The following is a 19,812-nucleotide window of genomic DNA, read 5'->3' as shown; positions in this document are numbered from 1 at the left end:
TAACTAATAACATTTACACATGTTAAATGTATAATAGAATGTTAATTCATAAAGTTTGTTGTAGAAATTATTCGTTTAGCATTTTAAAACCTTTTTCTATAACCCGTCACCCCTACAATAGAAATGATGGCATGTTCGATTTCCAAGAAATGACCGCTCTCGCAAAATTCCGAGAAATGACAGTCAGTCCCTAGTGTACAACAGTGTACAACAGTTTGGTAGAAATTAAAACACCTCTCTTTGGACTAAGTTTGGAGTGTTATTTGTCAACTTATTTTGAAAACCTATGTGTTTTGAACACTTATTATGAACTACTCACGACTATGGTGTTTTTAATCCTGAACTTTAGTAATAATTGTTACATATATAACTACCTGTGACCACTTTTCGGAATGTTCTAAGATTGCGGACCTGTGCACCTGTGTTGTTTCGCGTTGCAAAAGAGCGCCGTTTTCAAAGCGTTGTTGCAGTCATGGTAGAATGGATAAACCTATTGTGTTTTAAAATTTGATGTAGTCCCACTTTAGAGTAGATACCTCTTTATCAAAATTAAAAAAAAAGGGATCTACTCTACAGTTGGACTACATCAAATTTCAAAACACAGTAGGTTATCTCCTAAATCTGACCTTTTGAAGTCACCGTGGTATTATCGTATTTCTGTTTTCCTTTACCACATGAACTTTATAACAAAGTTGATTGTATACCATGGTTAAAGCGGGCACTGTGACGTTAAAAACCTGGTCATTTAATTGTTTTCTGGTTTTTAATTATGCTGTGATATTAGTAATTCATGTGACAGGAAGATAACATTGTCTAACTGGGTGATCGAGGTTGACAAATAACCTTTTCTTTTGTTTTTCTATCCTTTCATGAACTTGTTAAAATACACTTTTGTTATTTATCGAGTAACATGATGTGGTCACATGACTTGATCCAAGATGTCTGACAGTCGAAATGTTTATAAAGAATTACAGTTATAATGAATTAGAATTACTTGTCTCTTTGAATTCGTTATAACTGCAGTTTATAATTACTGTATGTGGAAACAAAATGTGAAATCAGAATAAAACATGTCAACATCTTGATAGAGTAACAGTGAAAGAGTTAGTGAGCATGTTGCCTTAACACGGCCTTATACAGTATTTCATTTCGAGTCGGTGTATTGAGGAGGAAAAGCCCAATGTGAGTCCAATGTTAAACGTTCACTGCCTTGGTGAAACCCAAGAGCACCAGTATGGTGCTCTCAAACCAAGAATCACAATCAGAAGGGATCTAGTATTCCAACTTACGATAATAGGCACGCCATAAGGATGCACAACGAATTGCGGCACCTATGACGACATAGCCCAACCCGTAACCTCTGATAGAGTGATAGGAAGAACACTCAACTATTGCAACTATTATAACATATATTTTTTAGTAACATTGGTAACTCGGTTAATTAACAATTGATTATTTTTTTTCCGTCAGTCTTTCTACATTTACGAGTGGCTGAAAAGTTCTGAGACTAACCACGAAGGGTGTTTACAGGTTGATTTTAACCAAAATGTAGATTATTTCTGCAGGCATCAGTGTGACTAGGTATTCTCCGTTGGTGAAAATGGACAAAAGTGTTTGCCGTCAGCAGGTATCTCCAACTGAAAGACCTAATCTTAACAGACAACCATACGGATATGGTGTCGACTTAAGGGGATGATGCTCCTTTGCCACTGTTAAGAGGTTGGCAGCAGAGTTAAAGAGGGGAAGGGAGGCTGGAAGATGATCCAAGACCAGGAAGACCTTCAGCTGCCACCACTAACAAACGTTTCGACAAAATACACGTCAAATGGACCCCTCACCACGCGTCACAGAGTCAATACATTAGACATTTCTCATGAGATTGAGTAAGGAACATTTTGAGGAATGAACTGGGCGTGACAAAGGCTTCAGCGCGCCGTGTTGAAATGCTTCTGACTCCTGATAACAAATACTCCATGTGTGTGAATTTACGATGTTTTGATGCAGACCCAGCTGATTTTGTGGGGCGATTAATTTGTAACAGTCAAGGCAGTGGAAACATCTGACGTCACCCGAAGAAGGTAAAGACTGTTCCTTCAGCTGGCAGGGGATGGCTTCGGTTTTCTGGGATCCCAAAGGAATTCTACTGGTGGACTACAGTCCGAAAGATCAGACCATTAATGGTAAATATTATGCTAATCTGCTCAGTGAGTGAGTGAGTGTGTTTGGTTTAACTCCGCTTTTAACAGCATTCCAGTGATATCACTGCGTGGCAGCTTAATGTGTGAGGAAACCTTAAGTGATGCATGTCTCAGACGTTTACCACTTCGGTGAAACCCACGAACACGGGTATGGTGCTGACAAACCTAGAAACATAATCGGGGCGAACCGGGATTCGAACCCACAATCATAGGTTTCTGGCGTGCCCAAGGGATGCAACTCTGCACAGCGAATCGCGGCGCCTTAGACGTCTGGGCCACCCGTGCCCCCTAATCTGCTCAGGCAACTGTTGACAATATCATGGCGCGCGTTGGTGTGTTTGTTCCATAAGGACAATGCACCCGTGCACAAGTCTGTTGTAACCAGGGCAATGCGTCACTATGGGTTTGTACCCATTGAACCTCCTCCTTATTCACCATATTTGGCACCGTGAGATTTCCATCTCTGGCCTTCTACGCCAGTGATCTCCAGGCAGAAGTGTGTGGACCTCGGATGGGATTATGCTGAAACATAATGAGCGAGAAACTGCCTCAACGCAGTCCATCATAGTTAGACTCAGACCTTTTCGGCCACCTCCCGTTATCCTCATCCTTTGTGACAGATTGGTTTCGAACGAATTAGGACTCAACCCGTGAACCGCAGATATTGTTGTCGTTGTTGTTTAACGCCGCACTCAGCAATATTCCAGCTATATGACGTGGTCTGTAAATAATCAAATCTGGATCAGACAATCCAGTGATTGACATCACGAACATCGATCCACGCAATTGGGATACGATGACATGCATCAACCAAGTCAGAGAGCCTGACCACCCGATCCTGACCACCCGATCCCGTTAGTCGCCTCTTACGACAAGCGAAGTCTCCTTCTACGGCAAGCATGGGTTGCTGAAGACCTATTCTAATCCGGATCTTCACGGGACTGCAGAGAGCGTAAGGAATGTGTCACACGTTACAAAACGATCTTTTCATACAGGATGGGACTTCGGTTTTCTTTACGTTGAAGCATTTGTTTTATTTTTAATGCCAGAATCTATTTCACCTTTGATTGTATCAAGATTGTATATTTCAAACCCCAATCGGTCCTTTTAATAAATATCCCATGTCAGAACACAGATCAGAGTCATGCATTTCATATACCACATAGAACAACTTATGAACAATTAATTAAGGTAAATTTGTATAAATATAAAACTTCAATTCCAGGGGACAACCAGTCTCGATTATCCGAGGAAAGAGGTAAACTAGCGGTGAACACACGTTAGAAATACATTTAGTGCGCCTATTGAACAACCTCAAAACGTTTGTCACGAATAAAAATATCTTTGGATGCATTAATAGTTTACTACATTTGTGTAATACTGCCAAGAAGTTGACGTCCGGATAAAAGTTTGTTTGCTTGTTTTTTGTTTGTTTTGTTTTGTTGTTGTTGTTTAACACCGCACTCAGTAATACAGCAATTCCGGCTATATGACGGCGGTCTGTAAATAACCGAGTCTGGACAAGACAATCCAGTGATTGACATCATGAGCATTGATTCACGCAATTGGGATACGATGACATGCATCAACCAAGTCAACGAGCCTGACCACACGATTTCGTTAGTAGCCTCTCACGACAAGCATGGGTTGCTGAAGATCCATTCGAACCCGGAAATTCACGGTCCCGGATATATATAAAAAAACGTTTGCAATTACACGTTATAATGAACTGACTGTGTCAACTGATTTAGTCATGTCCCCAGTTGTCTGGGTCATTTCGTGTGTTCGTTCCACATTGGATTATCATCATTTGTTAAAGCTGTTTGTGGGATCTGAGAGGTGATGTTTCGCCCCCACATCTGCAGAATGACATGTGTTTGTGTGTGTGTGTGTTTGTGTGTGTGTGTGTGTGTGTGTGTGTGTGTGTGTGTGTGAGTGAGTGAGTGAGTGAGTGAGTGAGTGAGTGAGTGAGTGTGCGTGCGTGCGTGCGTGCGTGCGTGCGTGCGTGCGTGCGTGCGTGCGTGCGTGCGTGCGTGCGTGTGTGTGTGTGTGTTTCTTTCGCAATAAGTCAGTCCAGAAGCCATTTCGTCATCTTGCTTTCAGAAATGATATTATTCGTTTGCCTGAAACGTAAACAAGGATACAGTTATTATGTCTCGGACATCAACGTCTTCGATTTGTACATGTTTACAGTATATTGGGGCTTCTAGTGCGAAATTTCGCGATACCGGAAATAGTGCAATCTGTCTGCAACGCCAGACACATGTTCCGGAGCCAGCGTCGCAGAGAGGTCTGGAATAGTGCTTCTTTGCAATTAGAAACCTTCGTCACGTTCAGGACAATTTGAAGGGACATATGATCGGATATTTGTTGGCACTTCTTGTCAGGAAATGACGTCATTAAACGGCAGAAGAGAGCCGACATCACTTAAACCAGACTAATGGATTGTCATTAGTATGCTGTGTGCGTGCTTGTCGCGATTGGCGGAAGTCGGGATATGATTTTGGAAACTTACATGTACTGGCTCGCTGATGGGATGGAGGTCGTCCACGTGGTGATGTCACGATGAATGGGTGGTTGAGTGTCACGTCTAATTGACATGATGTGTGGCGTGACTGTCTCTGTGTGCAGGTGTGACAGGGCGTGGCGGTTTTGTGTGCGTGTCTCTGTACGTATTAGTGATAATATCACGTTGCATAGATGTCACGGTCTGTGGGCGTGATAACATGACGTGCAGGTGTCACGATGCGTGGGCGTGATAATGGCACGTGGTGTACATGTTGGTGTCTCGGTGCGCGGGTCGCAGGATTTCACGCTGTGTAGGTGTCACGTTGCGTGAGAGTCTGGTGAAAGTGTCATGGTGAATGGCCGTCGCGGTGTCGGTGCTGCTTGAACTTTAGAATGTGTGAAGGAATTAAAGCTTGCGTCTGACATAGTGACGGATTTTGATGCTTTGTAAACCTACTGGTACATTACACAAAGAGTGTTACAGATTGTATTCGTGCGTGCGTGCGTGCGTGCGTGCGTGCGTGCGTGCGTGCGTGCGTGCGTGCGTGCGTGCGTGCGTGCGTGCGTGCGTGCGTGTTAGTGATACATGATAGTTGTCAAAGGTCACCTAGCCCTGTCACATCAACAATGCAGTTCATAAACAGGTAGAAATAATGGTGCCCTGAGATTATCCGCTGATAGTTTTGTGGGACCCAATGCTTGACTAAGAAGTACAGAGTTCAACTTAGCTACTACGGTTTACTAGCTGATGCAGCATATGGTCCGTGCTGTCGGCAATCGACATTACCCTGATCCCAAGAGCCCATGTTAATTTATTTGATACCAAACAGTGTGTAAAATCAAAACAAACTGATGAAAACAAGGATGACATCAACCGCATAAGCCACATTGAATCACGTCTTAATCCGTGTGTCTAGACGCTGGACACTAACTGTGCTGCTCGGATTTCAATTCCGCACTAATGTATACGTGCTACCTAACTTGCTATCTGGCATAGCTGCGGTAATTGAAGACTAATATATGTAGTCAGTCTCTTGCCTGTATCATTGATCACAACGCCCGAGACTTGCGGAGAGGTTGCTGATGCTGCTATAAACATAACTCACTCACTCACTATTGATCATTATACTATTTGCAACAGACAAATTACACTAACCACTTGGTTTATGCAAGTCTGTAAATGGATTTGCAAATTTGAGCACCTTATTTTCTACTCTTCCTGCGGTGACTTAATTCTGTTTTAATTAAAGGCCCCTTGTTATGATTCAGAGACAGGAGCAGTCAATACGTGCCCAGGCTACTGAGGGACAGCATGTCCAAAATGTTTCCCGGACTGTACTTGGACAGGTGATCACGTAAATGGACCGACGTACAGGTCACAGGGATCTTAAATACTGATAAATATACGTAGTAAGTGAGTCAGTTTGGGTTAACGCCGCGTTTAACAGTATTCCAGTTATATCACGACGTGTCCGCTTACTGTGGGAGGAAAGTGCCAAGGGATGCAAGTCTCAGACATTTACCACTTCGGTGAAACCCACGAGCACGGGTATGGTGCTGACAAACCTAGAAACATAATCGGGGCGAACCGGGATTCGAACAAAGATTTCTGGCGTGCCCAAGGGACACAACTCTGCACAGCGAATTTCGGCGCCTTAGACCACTGGGCCATCCTTGCCCCTGATTGATATACTTAAACTGTATGCTTGTATGCCAAAATGCCTGGAGTCCTATATGTGCTGTATGTTCTGCGTGTCCTCTATGTTCTACATGTCCGGTGTCTATGCCCTATCTCTTTCATGTATATGACCTGAATGTCCTATAGGTCCTCCATATCGTGTGCCTTATGTGCCTGGTATGTCCTGTGTTTATATATCCAGTATGTCCCAAATGACCTGTTAGTCCTGTATGTAAATATGTCTATATGCCCTGTTTGTCACATATATGCTAAATGTCTATTTCCACTGCATGCACATATGTCTGTATGTCCTGTACGCATGTCCTATATTTATATCCTGCATGTCGATATGCCATGTATGTCCTATATGAGTACGTGCCCTCACTGTATGTCCTTTGTTTCACATGTCATGTAAATCCTATCTGTCTACATACCCTACATGTCCTGCATATCCTGTGTACAATATGTCCTATATCTTCTGTATGTTGGACACAGGATATCCAGTACCTACCGTAACTTACAAGATGTCAAGGACTAACATAACTCACTAGATGTCAAGGACTATCGTAACTCACTAGATGTTAAGGACTACCATAACTCACTAGATGTCAAGGACTACCATAACTCACTAGATGTTAAGGACTACCATAACTTACCAGATGTCAAGGACTACCATAACTCACTAGATGTCAAGGACTCCCGTAACTCGCAAGATGTCAAGGACTACCATAACTCACTAGATGTCAAGGACTACCATAACTCACTAGATGTCAAGGACTACCATAACTCACTAGATGTCAAGGACTACCATAACTCACAATATGTCAAGGACTATCGTAACTCACTAGATGTCAAGGACTCCCGTAACTCACTAGATGTCAAGGACTACCGTAACTCACTAGATGTCAAGGACTACCGTAACTCAAAATATGTCAAGGACTACCATAACTCACTAAACGTCAAGGACTATCGTAACTCACTAGATGTCAAGGACTATCGTAACACACTAGATGTCAAGGACTACCATAACTCACAAGATGTCAAGGACTACCATAACTCACTAGATGTCAAGGACTACCATAACTCACTAGATGTCAAGGACTATCGTAACTCACAAGATGTCAAGGACTCCCGTAACTCACTAGATGTCAAGGACTCCCATAACTCACTAGATGTCAAGGACTCCCATAACTCACTAGATGTCAAGGACTATCGTAACTCACTAGATGTCAAGGACTATCGTAACTCACTAGATGTCAAGGACTCCCGTAACTCACTAGATGTCAAGGACTACCGTAACTCACTAGATGTCAAGGACTATCGTAACTCACTAGATGTCAAGGACTATCGTAACTCACTAGATGTCAAGGACTACCGTAACTCACTAGATGTCAAGGACTCCCATAACTCACTAGATGTCAAGGACTATCGTAACTCACTAGATGTTAAGGACTACCGAAACTCACTAGATGTCAAGGACTACCGTAACTCACTAGATGTCAAGGACTATCGTAACTCACTAGATGTCAAGGACTATCGTAACTCACTTGATGTCAAGGACTATCGTAACTCACTAGATGTCAAGGACTACCGTAACTCACTAGATGTCAAGGACTACCGTAACTCACTAGATGTCAAGGACTACCGTAACTCACTAGATGTCAAGGACTACCGTAACTCACTAGATGTCAAGGACTCCCGTAACTCACTAGATGTCAAGGACTCCCGTAACTCACTAGATGTCAAGGACTACCATAACTCACTAGATGTCAAGGACTCCCATAACTCACAAGATGTCAAGGACTATCGTAACTCACTAGAAGTCAAGGACTCCCACAACTCACAAGATGTCAAGGACTCCCGTAACTCACAAGATGTCAAGGACTATCGTAACTCACTAGATGTCAAGGACTACCATAACTCACAATATGTCAAGGAGTAACGTAACTCACAATATGTCAAGGGCTACCGTTACTCAGAAGATGTCAAGGACTACCGTAACTCACAAGATGTCAAGGAGTAACGTAACTCACAATATGTCAAGGGCTACCGTTACTCAGAAGATGTCAAGGATTACCGTAACTCTCAAGATATCCGTGACCACAGTAACTCACTAGATGTCAAGGATTACCGTAACTCGCAAGATGTCACTGGCTACCGTAACTCGCAAGATTCAAGGACTACCGTAACTCACTAGTTGTCAATGATTACCTAAACTGATTTGAATGGGTACTCATTACTCACAAGAAATCTCTAATAACAGCCCATTGTAGGCAATTGAGTCTATTGTTACTAATAACATGTCAAGTATGTCACAGTCGTATTGTGAAAACAGGTGTAAAACACAATCAAAGCAACCCTCGTGCAATTCATCACTCACTACTAAGTTGACCTCATCAAGGTTCCCTCGAGTGCTTTTACACACTGGGGTCACTAACAGCAGAGACAATTAAAAGATATTTCCCCGCAAACTACTGCGAAGATTTAACCACAAGGAAAAGGCAATTATCGCTAGTTTAAGAAAATCCCTCGGAAGTCGCTGCCTTTGTATAAAACCTTCCCGTCGCAACCAGGGGCTTGCCCTGTCGCTGTAGGAAGCGGTTTCAAGAACTATTCACCTGAAAACTAATTAAGACTTGAGTAGCAACGAAGGCTGGAAGCGATTTCTGATTACTGGTTAGACGAAATAAAGTATGCTTTTGACCAAAACCTTGCATATTTTACACTATTTTGTCTGGGGCGTCTTTCATAATCATGTTCAATCGCTTCAAGATATTATAGTTATTGAGACATAGACTCTATGAGGTAGTGATGGAAGCACTTGACCTTAGGGGGCAGTCTCACCGTGGCGGTAGAGTGGTTATAATTGGGCAAATATGTAGGCTTAAATCAGGTAGAACTGTATGTTATGAGGCGATGCCTGATATGAAAGAGCGTTTTTGTCAGATTGACATTGATATTCCTAAACTAGACCAATTAGGGGTAACGTAAATGGATATGAATGTCAGTCAACTTGTGGTGAAATTTTATTTTAAGAAGAGTAACTTTTCTCATCTGTCTATGTTGTCAAGCAAATGATTTCCTAGCAGAATACGACTACGCGTTTTATCATTGTGATGTCTGGATAATATGTGTTAGTCATAGACTATGTAAGTGTCTGAATATATGGTAGCCATAGACGATGCAAATGTCTGAACATATGTTAGCCATAGACGATGTAAGTGTCTAAATATATGTTAGCAATAGACGATGTAAGTGTGTCCAAGTATATAAAATGATCGAGCCACCCCATTATGTCGCTTAAGATTATTAATATTATCATTATTATCATTATTATTATTATTATTACTATTATTATTATTATTTTCCACCACGACATTAATGAAATACTGCTCAAAGCGGTGTTAAACCTAATTCACTCACTCACTCCCTCCATCAGCTCGTCTTCACTTTCTCTTCACCCTCCCTGTTCAAGTGAACAGAAGACATTGATGCTGTCATCTCGAAGTTCCTCTTCATCTCAGGCTGCAACACGCTACGCTAGAGCAACTACTGACAACTACATTCAGATACATTCAATACCATCATCGTATTGTCGGTGCCTCATCACTTATCTCAGCTATAGCGAATACTCAAACACAGTCGACACTGATCGATGCTCCTCACCTGGGTTGCCCCTTGCGTGGCGGGGCTGGGGGGGGGGAGATTAAATTACAGGCCTGGGGACAAGGCTTGAGTGAATTATACGTTCCAAGGGTGTGTAATATCGGAGAACCTCGCAGCTCACGCGTGATTACGGACAACACTGGACAATGCAGGACCAATTACAGTCAGTGTGATGCAGGCATTGTCGGCTAAATGACACGCGGGATGAGCGACCAACAATTATTTCAACATCCCTACATAGTGGAGCTCTGTAGATGATGGTATCCCAATCCCATCGGCATCTATTCCAAATCTCAAAACTCCCAAATTCTATATAAGCAACCCCTAAAACCCCCCTCTTGGGTTGCACAGACCACTTTCGCCCCTTTCGGAAACACATTAAATGGCCTGGCCGGGCCCGTGTGCGAAATACGCATCAGTCGGAAAGCGCACGTTAAATCTCCAAAGTAAGTAAGTAAGTAAGTAATGATGGTATCGAATGGTATGGCGCTTAACACTGACTTAGTCGTGAGGGGGTATGACTGAGGCAACTGACTGGGTTAGGTGAGGTGAAATCGGGTTTAACGTCGTATTCCAGATTAATGCAGTTATACAGCGACGTCATGCACGTGTGTGTGGCTCCTTGTACTAGACGGGACTAATGCCGATATAGTAGTGCTACCCTACTGAGATACCATACCGCTTCCCGTTTAACATGAATACCCCACTCAGACACAGTGTACTGACTCCGAGCGGACCAGTCCTTCTTTCAGCCCCTTAATGCCGAGCGGTAGTAGCCAGACAGGGTAACAACAAAAACACACTTTTAACGTCTTTTGGTATGACATGGCCGATCCGGCCCGGACCTTTCGCTCTCCGGGAGGACGCTCTACCCCTAAACCACGGAGGCGGTCCAATTGACTTGGATGTATATGGTCTCTGCCACATCATTCCTATTAGAGGTTCATGTCAAATACGATACGTGCCTGGATTATGAGTGAGTGAGTTCGGTAAAACCCCGCTTTGAACAGTATTCCAGTTATATCGAAGTTGAATGGCCTTGTTTGTTGTTGTTGAACGTTGTTTGTTTGTTTGTTGTTTAACGCCGCACTCAGCAATATTCCAGCTATATGACGGCGGTCTGTAAAATAATCGAGTCTGGACCATACAATCCAGTGATTGACATCATGAGTATTGATCCACGCAATTGGGATCGATGACATGCATCAACCAAGTCAGCGAGCATGACCACCCGATCCCGTTAGTCGCCTTTTACGAGAAGCATAGTCACCTTTTACGGCAAGCATGGGTTGCTGAAGACCTATTCTACCCCGGAATCTTCACGGGTCGTTGAACGTTTTACTCCAATATTCCAGCTACTAGTATATAACGGCGATCTGTACGTAATCGAGTCTTTTAAAAAATGCACAAAAGTGCACATACTTCAGAAACGATTTACGTTTATTAGCCGTAAGTTGAAGAAAATGTCAGACAAGAAATCATCGTGTTCACTATCTCCCGCCACGGAGCAAATTAGTATTCCCTTTGTTCATAAAGTAGTGACTAACATGGAAGTAAATGTTATAAAGCCTCAAGAAGAGATAGGCACTAAGGTCGCTTAATGTCATCAGACAAATTATTAAATGTGAAATTAATACTTTGTGTGGAGGTCCCAACTCTGGAAAAAATAATTTATGGCACCAACTTTCGAACCGAGTCTCTTAGATGAGCCTGCAAAGTTTCATTCATGTAACTTCAGTTGTTTCTGAGAAAACCTGTCCCCACTGCAGACACAATGCACTGAGTAAAATAGCTTGGATCACGGGCCGTTGAGTTTCTCAAACCTATGAGATGCGAATCTCTCTCACTTCACCTGGACTTGTGCTAGACACCTTGACTTAATCAAAGCTGTAATAAGCGAATCTCTCTCGCTTCACGTAGACACCTTGACTTCATAACACCCAAGATGTTGTGTGTCTCGTGCTTAGTGCATGTGATTATTCTTACCTGCCAGTGTTTTTTTGTTTGCATTGAAGAGTGAGTGTGCGAGTGAGTGCGTGAGCTTGACGACATTTTCAGCAATATTCCGGCCATATCACATTCTCACTCATTCTCCACGTGAAGCTCGGTGACACGATATTATATGCACGTCACGTATGCAAAAAGCAACGTGTAACAACAACGATATAATCTTGACATTACTCGAAACGTATGTATATACAGGTCTTGGTCAGTCATGTCCAATAGTACTCAGACCTGAGGAGGCAACATCGCATGAACGAACACTAACAAGAGTCATCAGAAAGATGACATATCCCCCTGGCAGCTGTCTGTAAAGTAACCACAAGTAAATGTGCAATTCTGTATATAATGAGTCAAGAGTTGAATGTTCTTTAAGAAGCATACATTGTTTACCAACAAAAGATCCACCATGGTCTCATCCATATGAAATGGAAAGTAAAGCATGTGTGTTTCTGTGGGTTTAAGCAAACAAATGACAAATTACAAGAAACAATAACTAAACAAGCGTATAGTCAACGAAGTCATCTATATCCCCCACCCATTTAACATGTTATGGTCCCAAACTAGGTAACTGACCCAACATTTCTCTTAGCCCATGTCAAAATAGCTGCAATGGAAATTCTAAAATAAACATTTCTAAAACTCCTTAATAGCAAATGGCACCAGTTCAGTATGTACTTTATATATAGACATACAATGTTTGTCAAGGAAATATTTAACAGATTATTTTTTATACTCCATAAGTGAATCCACCCTATATGAAAACTTAAATCCAACTTATTGCCATGGAATCGTAAAAAATAAAGATTTATAAAAGTGCTAAATATCAAAAGGCACCAGTTCAGTATGTGCCTGGTAGACATGCAAAGTTTTGTAAGAAAGTATTTAAAGGGGAAGTGTACACGCAAAAATCACTTTCTTTCTTTTTCTAAACAAAACGCAATTTTAGAATTAATTAGTATCTGTGTTTGAAAATATACACTCATTTTTTTCACAGTGAAAGTAGGAAGCTCACAATAGTGTGAAAATGATATGCCGTTATGAGGCCTTCGTTTTTCGAGCTAAACAGGCCTGAGTTATCCCCCTTAGATTATGACGTAATTGGTGCCAATTCAACTGGGTCCCTGTCTATTCTCAACGCAAAAGATATCAAGTACCAGTTTGCGGTAAAACAACATGGCCTACGACACACTCCGGCGCAGTGGTGACTCAGCATAACACTATGCTGGCTGGCAACTGAGACGCTAGAATCACACACCTGGACCTACACCACGTGAGGCGGCTCTAACAAAGCATGATGACGTCATAATGTTTATCAATTGGCACCAATGACGTCATATTGCAAGGGGCATAAGCCATGGTGTTTTTGTTATGGAAATAGAACACTTGGTTAATGTGAAAAATATAAATCGTTTTAATGCAAAAAATATGTTAATTAAATATGATGTTTTTATATTTTGGTCTATGACACTTCTATGTTAACACTTTTAATGTGGAAAAAGTACAAGAAAAATTGGTTCATTTCCGTGTGAACTTGCCCTTTAACAGGTTTTGAGTTACGCTCCGGAAACGAACATCACCCTTATAGAACCTAAGTCCAACTTGTATCAGTGAACCTAAGTCCAACTTGTTACCATGGAAACGTAAAAAAATTAAATTTCCAAAATTTCTTAATAGCAAAAGGTACAGCTTCAGTATGTGACTGATAGATATGACAAGTTTCGATCAAATACACTGAATTGTTTTCGAGTTCTGCCCCGGAAAAGGAAATGATTACGGACGGACAGACGGACGGACAGACAGACAGACTGGCTGATTGCTACTTTCCCCCGCATTATATGCCGGGGGGATAAAAACCTTCATCCACCAAAACCAACCATCCTCCCACCAAACCTCCTTCAGCCCACCCCTGCTATTTTGCAGCGTGGGGACGTATGTATGCTCTAGTTCGTGGCGAAAACGTTATTGCTAATAACTGAGCACTATCGTCCTTCATAACACGCTGAAGTAGTTTGTCAGACGATATCCGACACTTCTCGTTACTGTCTGCAAGGAAGATGTGAGCGTAATTTTGAGGAAGTTTTTATGATGTCTAAGAGTTTTTATCCATTGACAGGATGTTATTTTCGGCGGAGATATTTGAATCCCTGTCAGATTCTACATACACCCTTTTTAACGCTAAATACCATATAGAAACCTGTTTTAAGTAATTACGAATGAAAACGATATGCATTTGTCTTGGCGTTCAGGGTGATTATTGTATTGACATCTGTGGGAGGGACAGCTGCTCGTCGTAAAAACAGGACCCTCCTTGTTCCCAATAAAGTGGTGAACACAGGTGCGTACAGGGTGTCGGGCCGGGAAGTCGAAAATCTATTTACCAGTAGTACCGGAAAGGCGAATGGAGGGGTAAGGGACTGGGGACCGGGAAGGCGAATGAAAAGATCAGTGATGTGTACCCTCGTTATGTATACAACGAACACTTATACATTGTCCTCATTTCATTGGTGTTTTCTTTGTAATTAACAAGTACCGGGAAGGCGATCATCTGCCATAATGAGAATTTTTGTGATGACCGGGAAGGCGAACGTAATTTCTAACTCTGAGGGATTGATTTTCGCCTTCCCCGGCCATAACCACGTACATTGTGCCACAGCATTGGCGAACACCATGTATATACTTTTCTTGGTCAGTCATATCGCTCATTCTGATCAGCAGCCATGAACACCAATAGTATTCAGGTCTGGGGATCCACGTTGGACAAACGAAAACAAAAAGTGGAATTCCTTTTTGCAGCCATACAGAACGCCACAAACGCCAACAAAAAGACGCCTAATTCGGCGGATAATCGAAGCAGTGATCACAAAGAATAGATGTGCCTTAGGCATTTAATTTCAACCGCGAAGATCATACGTAGGCACGGTACAGCATCTCCAGTCGTTTGAACAGACGTAGAACAGACGAGCGTCAGGTTCAAGCCGAGCAAACACAAGGAATCAACAAGCTTTTTGCAGCCGCATTACACCAACGAAATTACGAGCCTTTTTGCAGATTTCCCACATGCGAACACCAAGGAAAGGATGAATGCTTGATTAACGGACAGATATGTCACACAATTGAGCATTTTGTCTATAGCGTTTGGAAGATTATTAAGTGAGAAACCCAGTTGCCTGGTTTGGGAGGACAGCTATTTTACAACAGCGAACCCCAAGAAAATATACGCCTGTTTCATCCCTTTCACAGCTGAGAACACCAAGGATAGAACGAATACCTGACAAATTAATACAGACATGTTACCAATTGAATTTAACTTCCTAAACTAGTTTATTAGATAATAACGTAGAAACAACCCAATTGGATTTGATTTTTTTAAACCAAACTATTTGGTTTCCCAAGTGTATCTATTAATCAGTGCCTTGTCTCGACAAATATATTTTGAGAAAACCATTTTCTCTTTCTTGTCAAGTCTCTCACAGTCCTAAAGTGCAAAACACGAGTATCAATTATCCGTAAATGACCCTTTCCACCCACCGCTCTACAAGAGTCTGACATGTTTGTGTAATGTGAAATTTCCTATTGATTTCTCAAAAGCGACAAATTCTTAAAAATCTTTATACGTGTACTGAAATTGAAATGTTTATCTGTTGATCTGTTTCAATGTATTCCAAGACGGTTTTCCATTACGGACTCCGATGTAATAGCTCTGATAGCAGCTGAGAAGTTGTACAAAGTCCTGTACCTAATGGTTTCATTTCTGCTGGCTCTCGCGCTTATTTCGGCTTCATTGATTCAAGACTTTTAAATGATCAATATTTAAATGTTACACACAGCTATGTGCGCACGCTTCTACCGTTTCGACATATAAATGCTTCCACAAACAAAATACTTTTTCTTCTGAACTACCATCATTTCCATCAATGGTACGAAGATCACCCAGGGTATTGAATTTCCTTCTCGTTTAGGGCAAAAAAAACCCCACTAGAACAAGTGATTATTTCTTCATCGCTTAAAGCGGTTCATTCAAACAGTTACTGCGTCAAATAGGCCTTCAACAAGCGAGGGACAGTTTCATGTGTCACTGCTACTTTGTAAAACTTTTGGCTGATAAGGAGATCGCGGATTCGTGTCCTAAAATATTTCAATACTACTGTACCCATTCAAGGCAGCTGAGAAGAGACCTGTTCCCGGAAATGGTCGAATATATTTTTAATTGTTGGTGTTAGAATCACTCACTGAAAACTGAATTCTGTCTCGAATAAAAGAAAGCGATTTTTCTATAGTAATAAATATCAGATTCAATTGTGACATGACAAGCTAGTGAAGTCACATCTAAATCTATTTTACGTCACGTCTGTACAAACCGAACAACCGACTTATACGACCAATCAAATAGTTTTGGAGTTTTGGGGGCTACAATAAGGTACAGCTCCTCGCTTTTAAAAAGCTTTTGAATGTTGGTATGTCAACACCAAGTAATATGATTTATGGAGAATTCGGGAGATCCCCATTGCACATTGTACTTTACACTCGTTGCTTGAGGTATTGGTGTAAAATGATAATAATGCCTGAACACCGTTTACCTGAGAAAGCCTACAGCATGCTTGTACACCTCGATAGTCTTGGAAAGAACACATGGGCTTCTTGTAAACGTTTGTACATATGGCGTTGTTTCAATTGTCTGTACCAGACAATTGTTAATGCAATTGTTTTCATTAAGCACTTTCACATGCGTGCCATTGTTATGTTTCATCAGAAATGACATTCAGATATTTACGAAGGCTCAAGACATAATACTTATTGTCAGTTCAAGTCATTGCTTTCGATTCCCGACATGGGCACAATGGGTGAAGCCCATTTCTGGTGTCCCCCCGCCGTGATATTGCTGGAATATTGCTAAAAGCGGCGTAAAATCTCACTCACTCACTCACTCACTCACTCACTCACTCACTCACTCACTCACTCACTCACTCACTCACTCACTCACTCACTCACTCACTCACTCACTCACTCACTCACTCACTCACTCACTCACTCACTCACTCACTCACTCACTCACTCACTCACTCACTCACTCACTCACTCACTCACTCACTCACTCACTCACTCACTCACTCACTCACTCACTCACTCACTCACTCACTCACTCACTCACTCACTCACTCACTCACTCACTCACTCACTCACTCACTCACTCACTCACTCACTCACTCACTCACTCACTCACTCACTCACTCACTCACTCACTCACTCACTCACTCACTCACTCACTCACTCACTCACTCACTCACTCACTCACTCACTCACTCACTCACTCACTCACTCACTCACTCACTCACTCACTCACTCACTCACTCACTCACTCACTCACTCACTCACTCACTCACTCACTCACTCACTCACTCACTCACTCACTCACTCACTCACTCACTCACTCAAGTCATTGCTTGAACCAGAATCTTATTTATCAAACTTACGGTACAGGAATTTTCATTATTCGTTTTAGGCTTGGTCTTATTGATCTAAAAATTAACACAGGAAGATTTTCATCTGTTGTGAAATCCCCATTCCCCAAAGCTTATGCCCATTCTGTGACATTATTGTAGAAGATGAATACCATTTTATGTTAATTTCCCCTTTATACATAAAGCTAAGAAACATGTAGTTACCGCAGTGGTCTTTATCTCATTTTAACGCTTTACGATTGTATTCATTACTGCACTTCAAGGAGACTCTAATACAACATCAACTGGCTTTGTACATACATCATGCGTTATTGTTACGAAGTGAATTGTTAACTTGTATCTTATAAAAAAAATGTTATGTAACTCCGTTGTATGGGCATGTGGCCTTTCATACAATAAAGAATTGAATTGAATCGAAAGAAACAGACGTATAAAAGAGACCAGTGCATGGTAACACCATAAGCGGGAACCACGATTTATTTGGTCTTTTAAATTCGTCACGAAATGGGAAACGCTAATTCCATTTAACACGTACCTGGAAAACCTTATTTGTACATATTAACCAAAACTATTCTCCCTGTCTGCAACGGCAAAACTAATTCGTCACATCACGAACATGCAATAAGTAAATACTTGTGCAGCTGAGCACTGTTTTTACTTATATCTTTGTGAATTTTTTTGCGGAATAAAAAATGGTATTGTAGACAGTACCGTTATTGCCAGAGATTCTTGTTCCACTGCTGAACCTTATTCATTAACTCTATCCCCATTGTCGAGGACGTGACGCTATTGGTTAACGACATGTCGTATTGCCGAGAAAGTACTGTTATTGTCGTAGTCTCCAGATATTTACATGAGGCAAGTGTGTAGTAATGAAATAACGTCTGTATTCTGCAAAAATAGAAACGCAAAAATGTTTTTATACGTATATTTTATATATTATATAAATAATTAACAGATGGTAATCAATTGCTCAAACTTTTCACACTTCATTCTCTTGATATGGCACAGATGGAACAGTAGATTCGTAAGGTGAAGGTAACCTCAGCTGAATATCTTGTATGAGTCAAAAACTGACTGCCATCGTCGGCCCATGGAAGCAATCAGATCCCGAATTGTAGACTGGGGAATGTTCACTGGGGAGGTTCTGACTTTGTTGCTGACGTGCTCGCTGCCCTTGATCCAGTGCATCCCATAAATGTTCGATTGAGTTTAAATCTGGAGACGTGGAGGGCCATGGCAGGACCTGGATGTTGTGATTCCTGAAAAAAACTGTTGTCAGTCTTGTCGTGTTAGGTCGGTCGTTGTCTTGTTGGAAAATGACGTTTGTATAATGTGTTGTATACTGGGAAGGACGTGTGGCCAAAGAATCTCATTCGTCAAACATTGTGCCGGTAAATCCCCTTGAGCTTGCACGAAGCCTGTTCTACCAGTGTAGGAGATGGCTGCCCACATCATCACACTACCACCGCCAAATCTGTCCACTTTATGTGTTTGGTTTCGGGCAGTTCCCGGCCGTAAAAACAACGTCTCACATCCGCACGGTGAAGCATCAAACGTTTTCATCACTATTCATCACTAAACCAAACTTGCCTCCATCGTAGTTGTGGCCATAGCCTGTAACGTTGACCCCATTGGCGTCGCAGCCGACGATGCAGCTCCGTCAAAATGACACCTCGAACATCGTCGAGCGCGAATAACTTAAGCGCTTAAATGGTTCCTTACTGTCTGGGCTGATATCCTATGTAATCCTCGTATTGGTGTAGTTGTAGAGGTGGCCTAAGTGTTTCTTTTACGTTAGTGACGTAGCCATATGAATCTGTCCTGTGCTCTAGTAGTAATACGTGGTCGACCGGATCTGGGAAGGTCATGTCACGTGTGTCTGATAACGGTTCCACAGTCTTGTAACGGTGCTTGGCGCTTCGTGGAAAAAACCTGGCTAGGCCCGAAGCTGTTTCGAATTCGCCTGTATGCAGTTGGCCGATAACGTTGTTGCGTTTGGCTTCCGTCAGTCGTGGCATGTTTCTGCTGTTCACTTGCTGTCAGATTGTGATGGCATGTAAATGAAAACCCAACGTTTTTATAGCTCAACAAGTGATGTTGCACGTGCATGTTGGCTCTTAGGTTGTTGTGTTTTTGCGATTTTGTCACCAAATATTTGAAGTACCTCATTTTTTTCCACACACATCGAACCCAATCAATACAGAAAAGACGAATTTTTTGTATAGGTATCGGCAACACTCTGTCAGATATATTATACGATTTTTACTACTATGCAGGGTATATTTTGCAGGGTATA

At 41.9% G+C, this 19,812-nt stretch overlaps 1 protein-coding gene across 1 annotated transcript; it reads left to right on the top strand.

Moving 5' to 3' along the window:
• Positions 1-4,959: 4,959 nt before the first annotated feature.
• On the top strand, positions 4,960-8,326 carry LOC125374646 (zinc finger CCCH domain-containing protein 13-like). Its single transcript, XM_048385783.1, has 2 exons — positions 4,960-5,017; positions 7,044-8,326. The coding sequence occupies exons 1-2, from the start codon at positions 4,960-4,962 to the stop codon at positions 8,324-8,326; spliced, it is 1,341 nt and encodes a 446-aa protein (XP_048241740.1).
• The last annotated feature ends 11,486 nt before the right edge of the window (positions 8,327-19,812 follow it).

The sequence above is a fragment of the Haliotis rufescens genome, unplaced genomic scaffold (genome assembly GCF_023055435.1).
Source record: "Haliotis rufescens isolate VD_foot unplaced genomic scaffold, xgHalRufe1.0.p SCAF_10, whole genome shotgun sequence".
Lineage (NCBI taxonomy): Eukaryota > Metazoa > Mollusca > Gastropoda > Lepetellida > Haliotidae > Haliotis > Haliotis rufescens.
The sequence above is the reverse complement of the archived record's forward strand: the minus strand, read 5'-3'. Positions and strand labels throughout refer to the sequence as shown.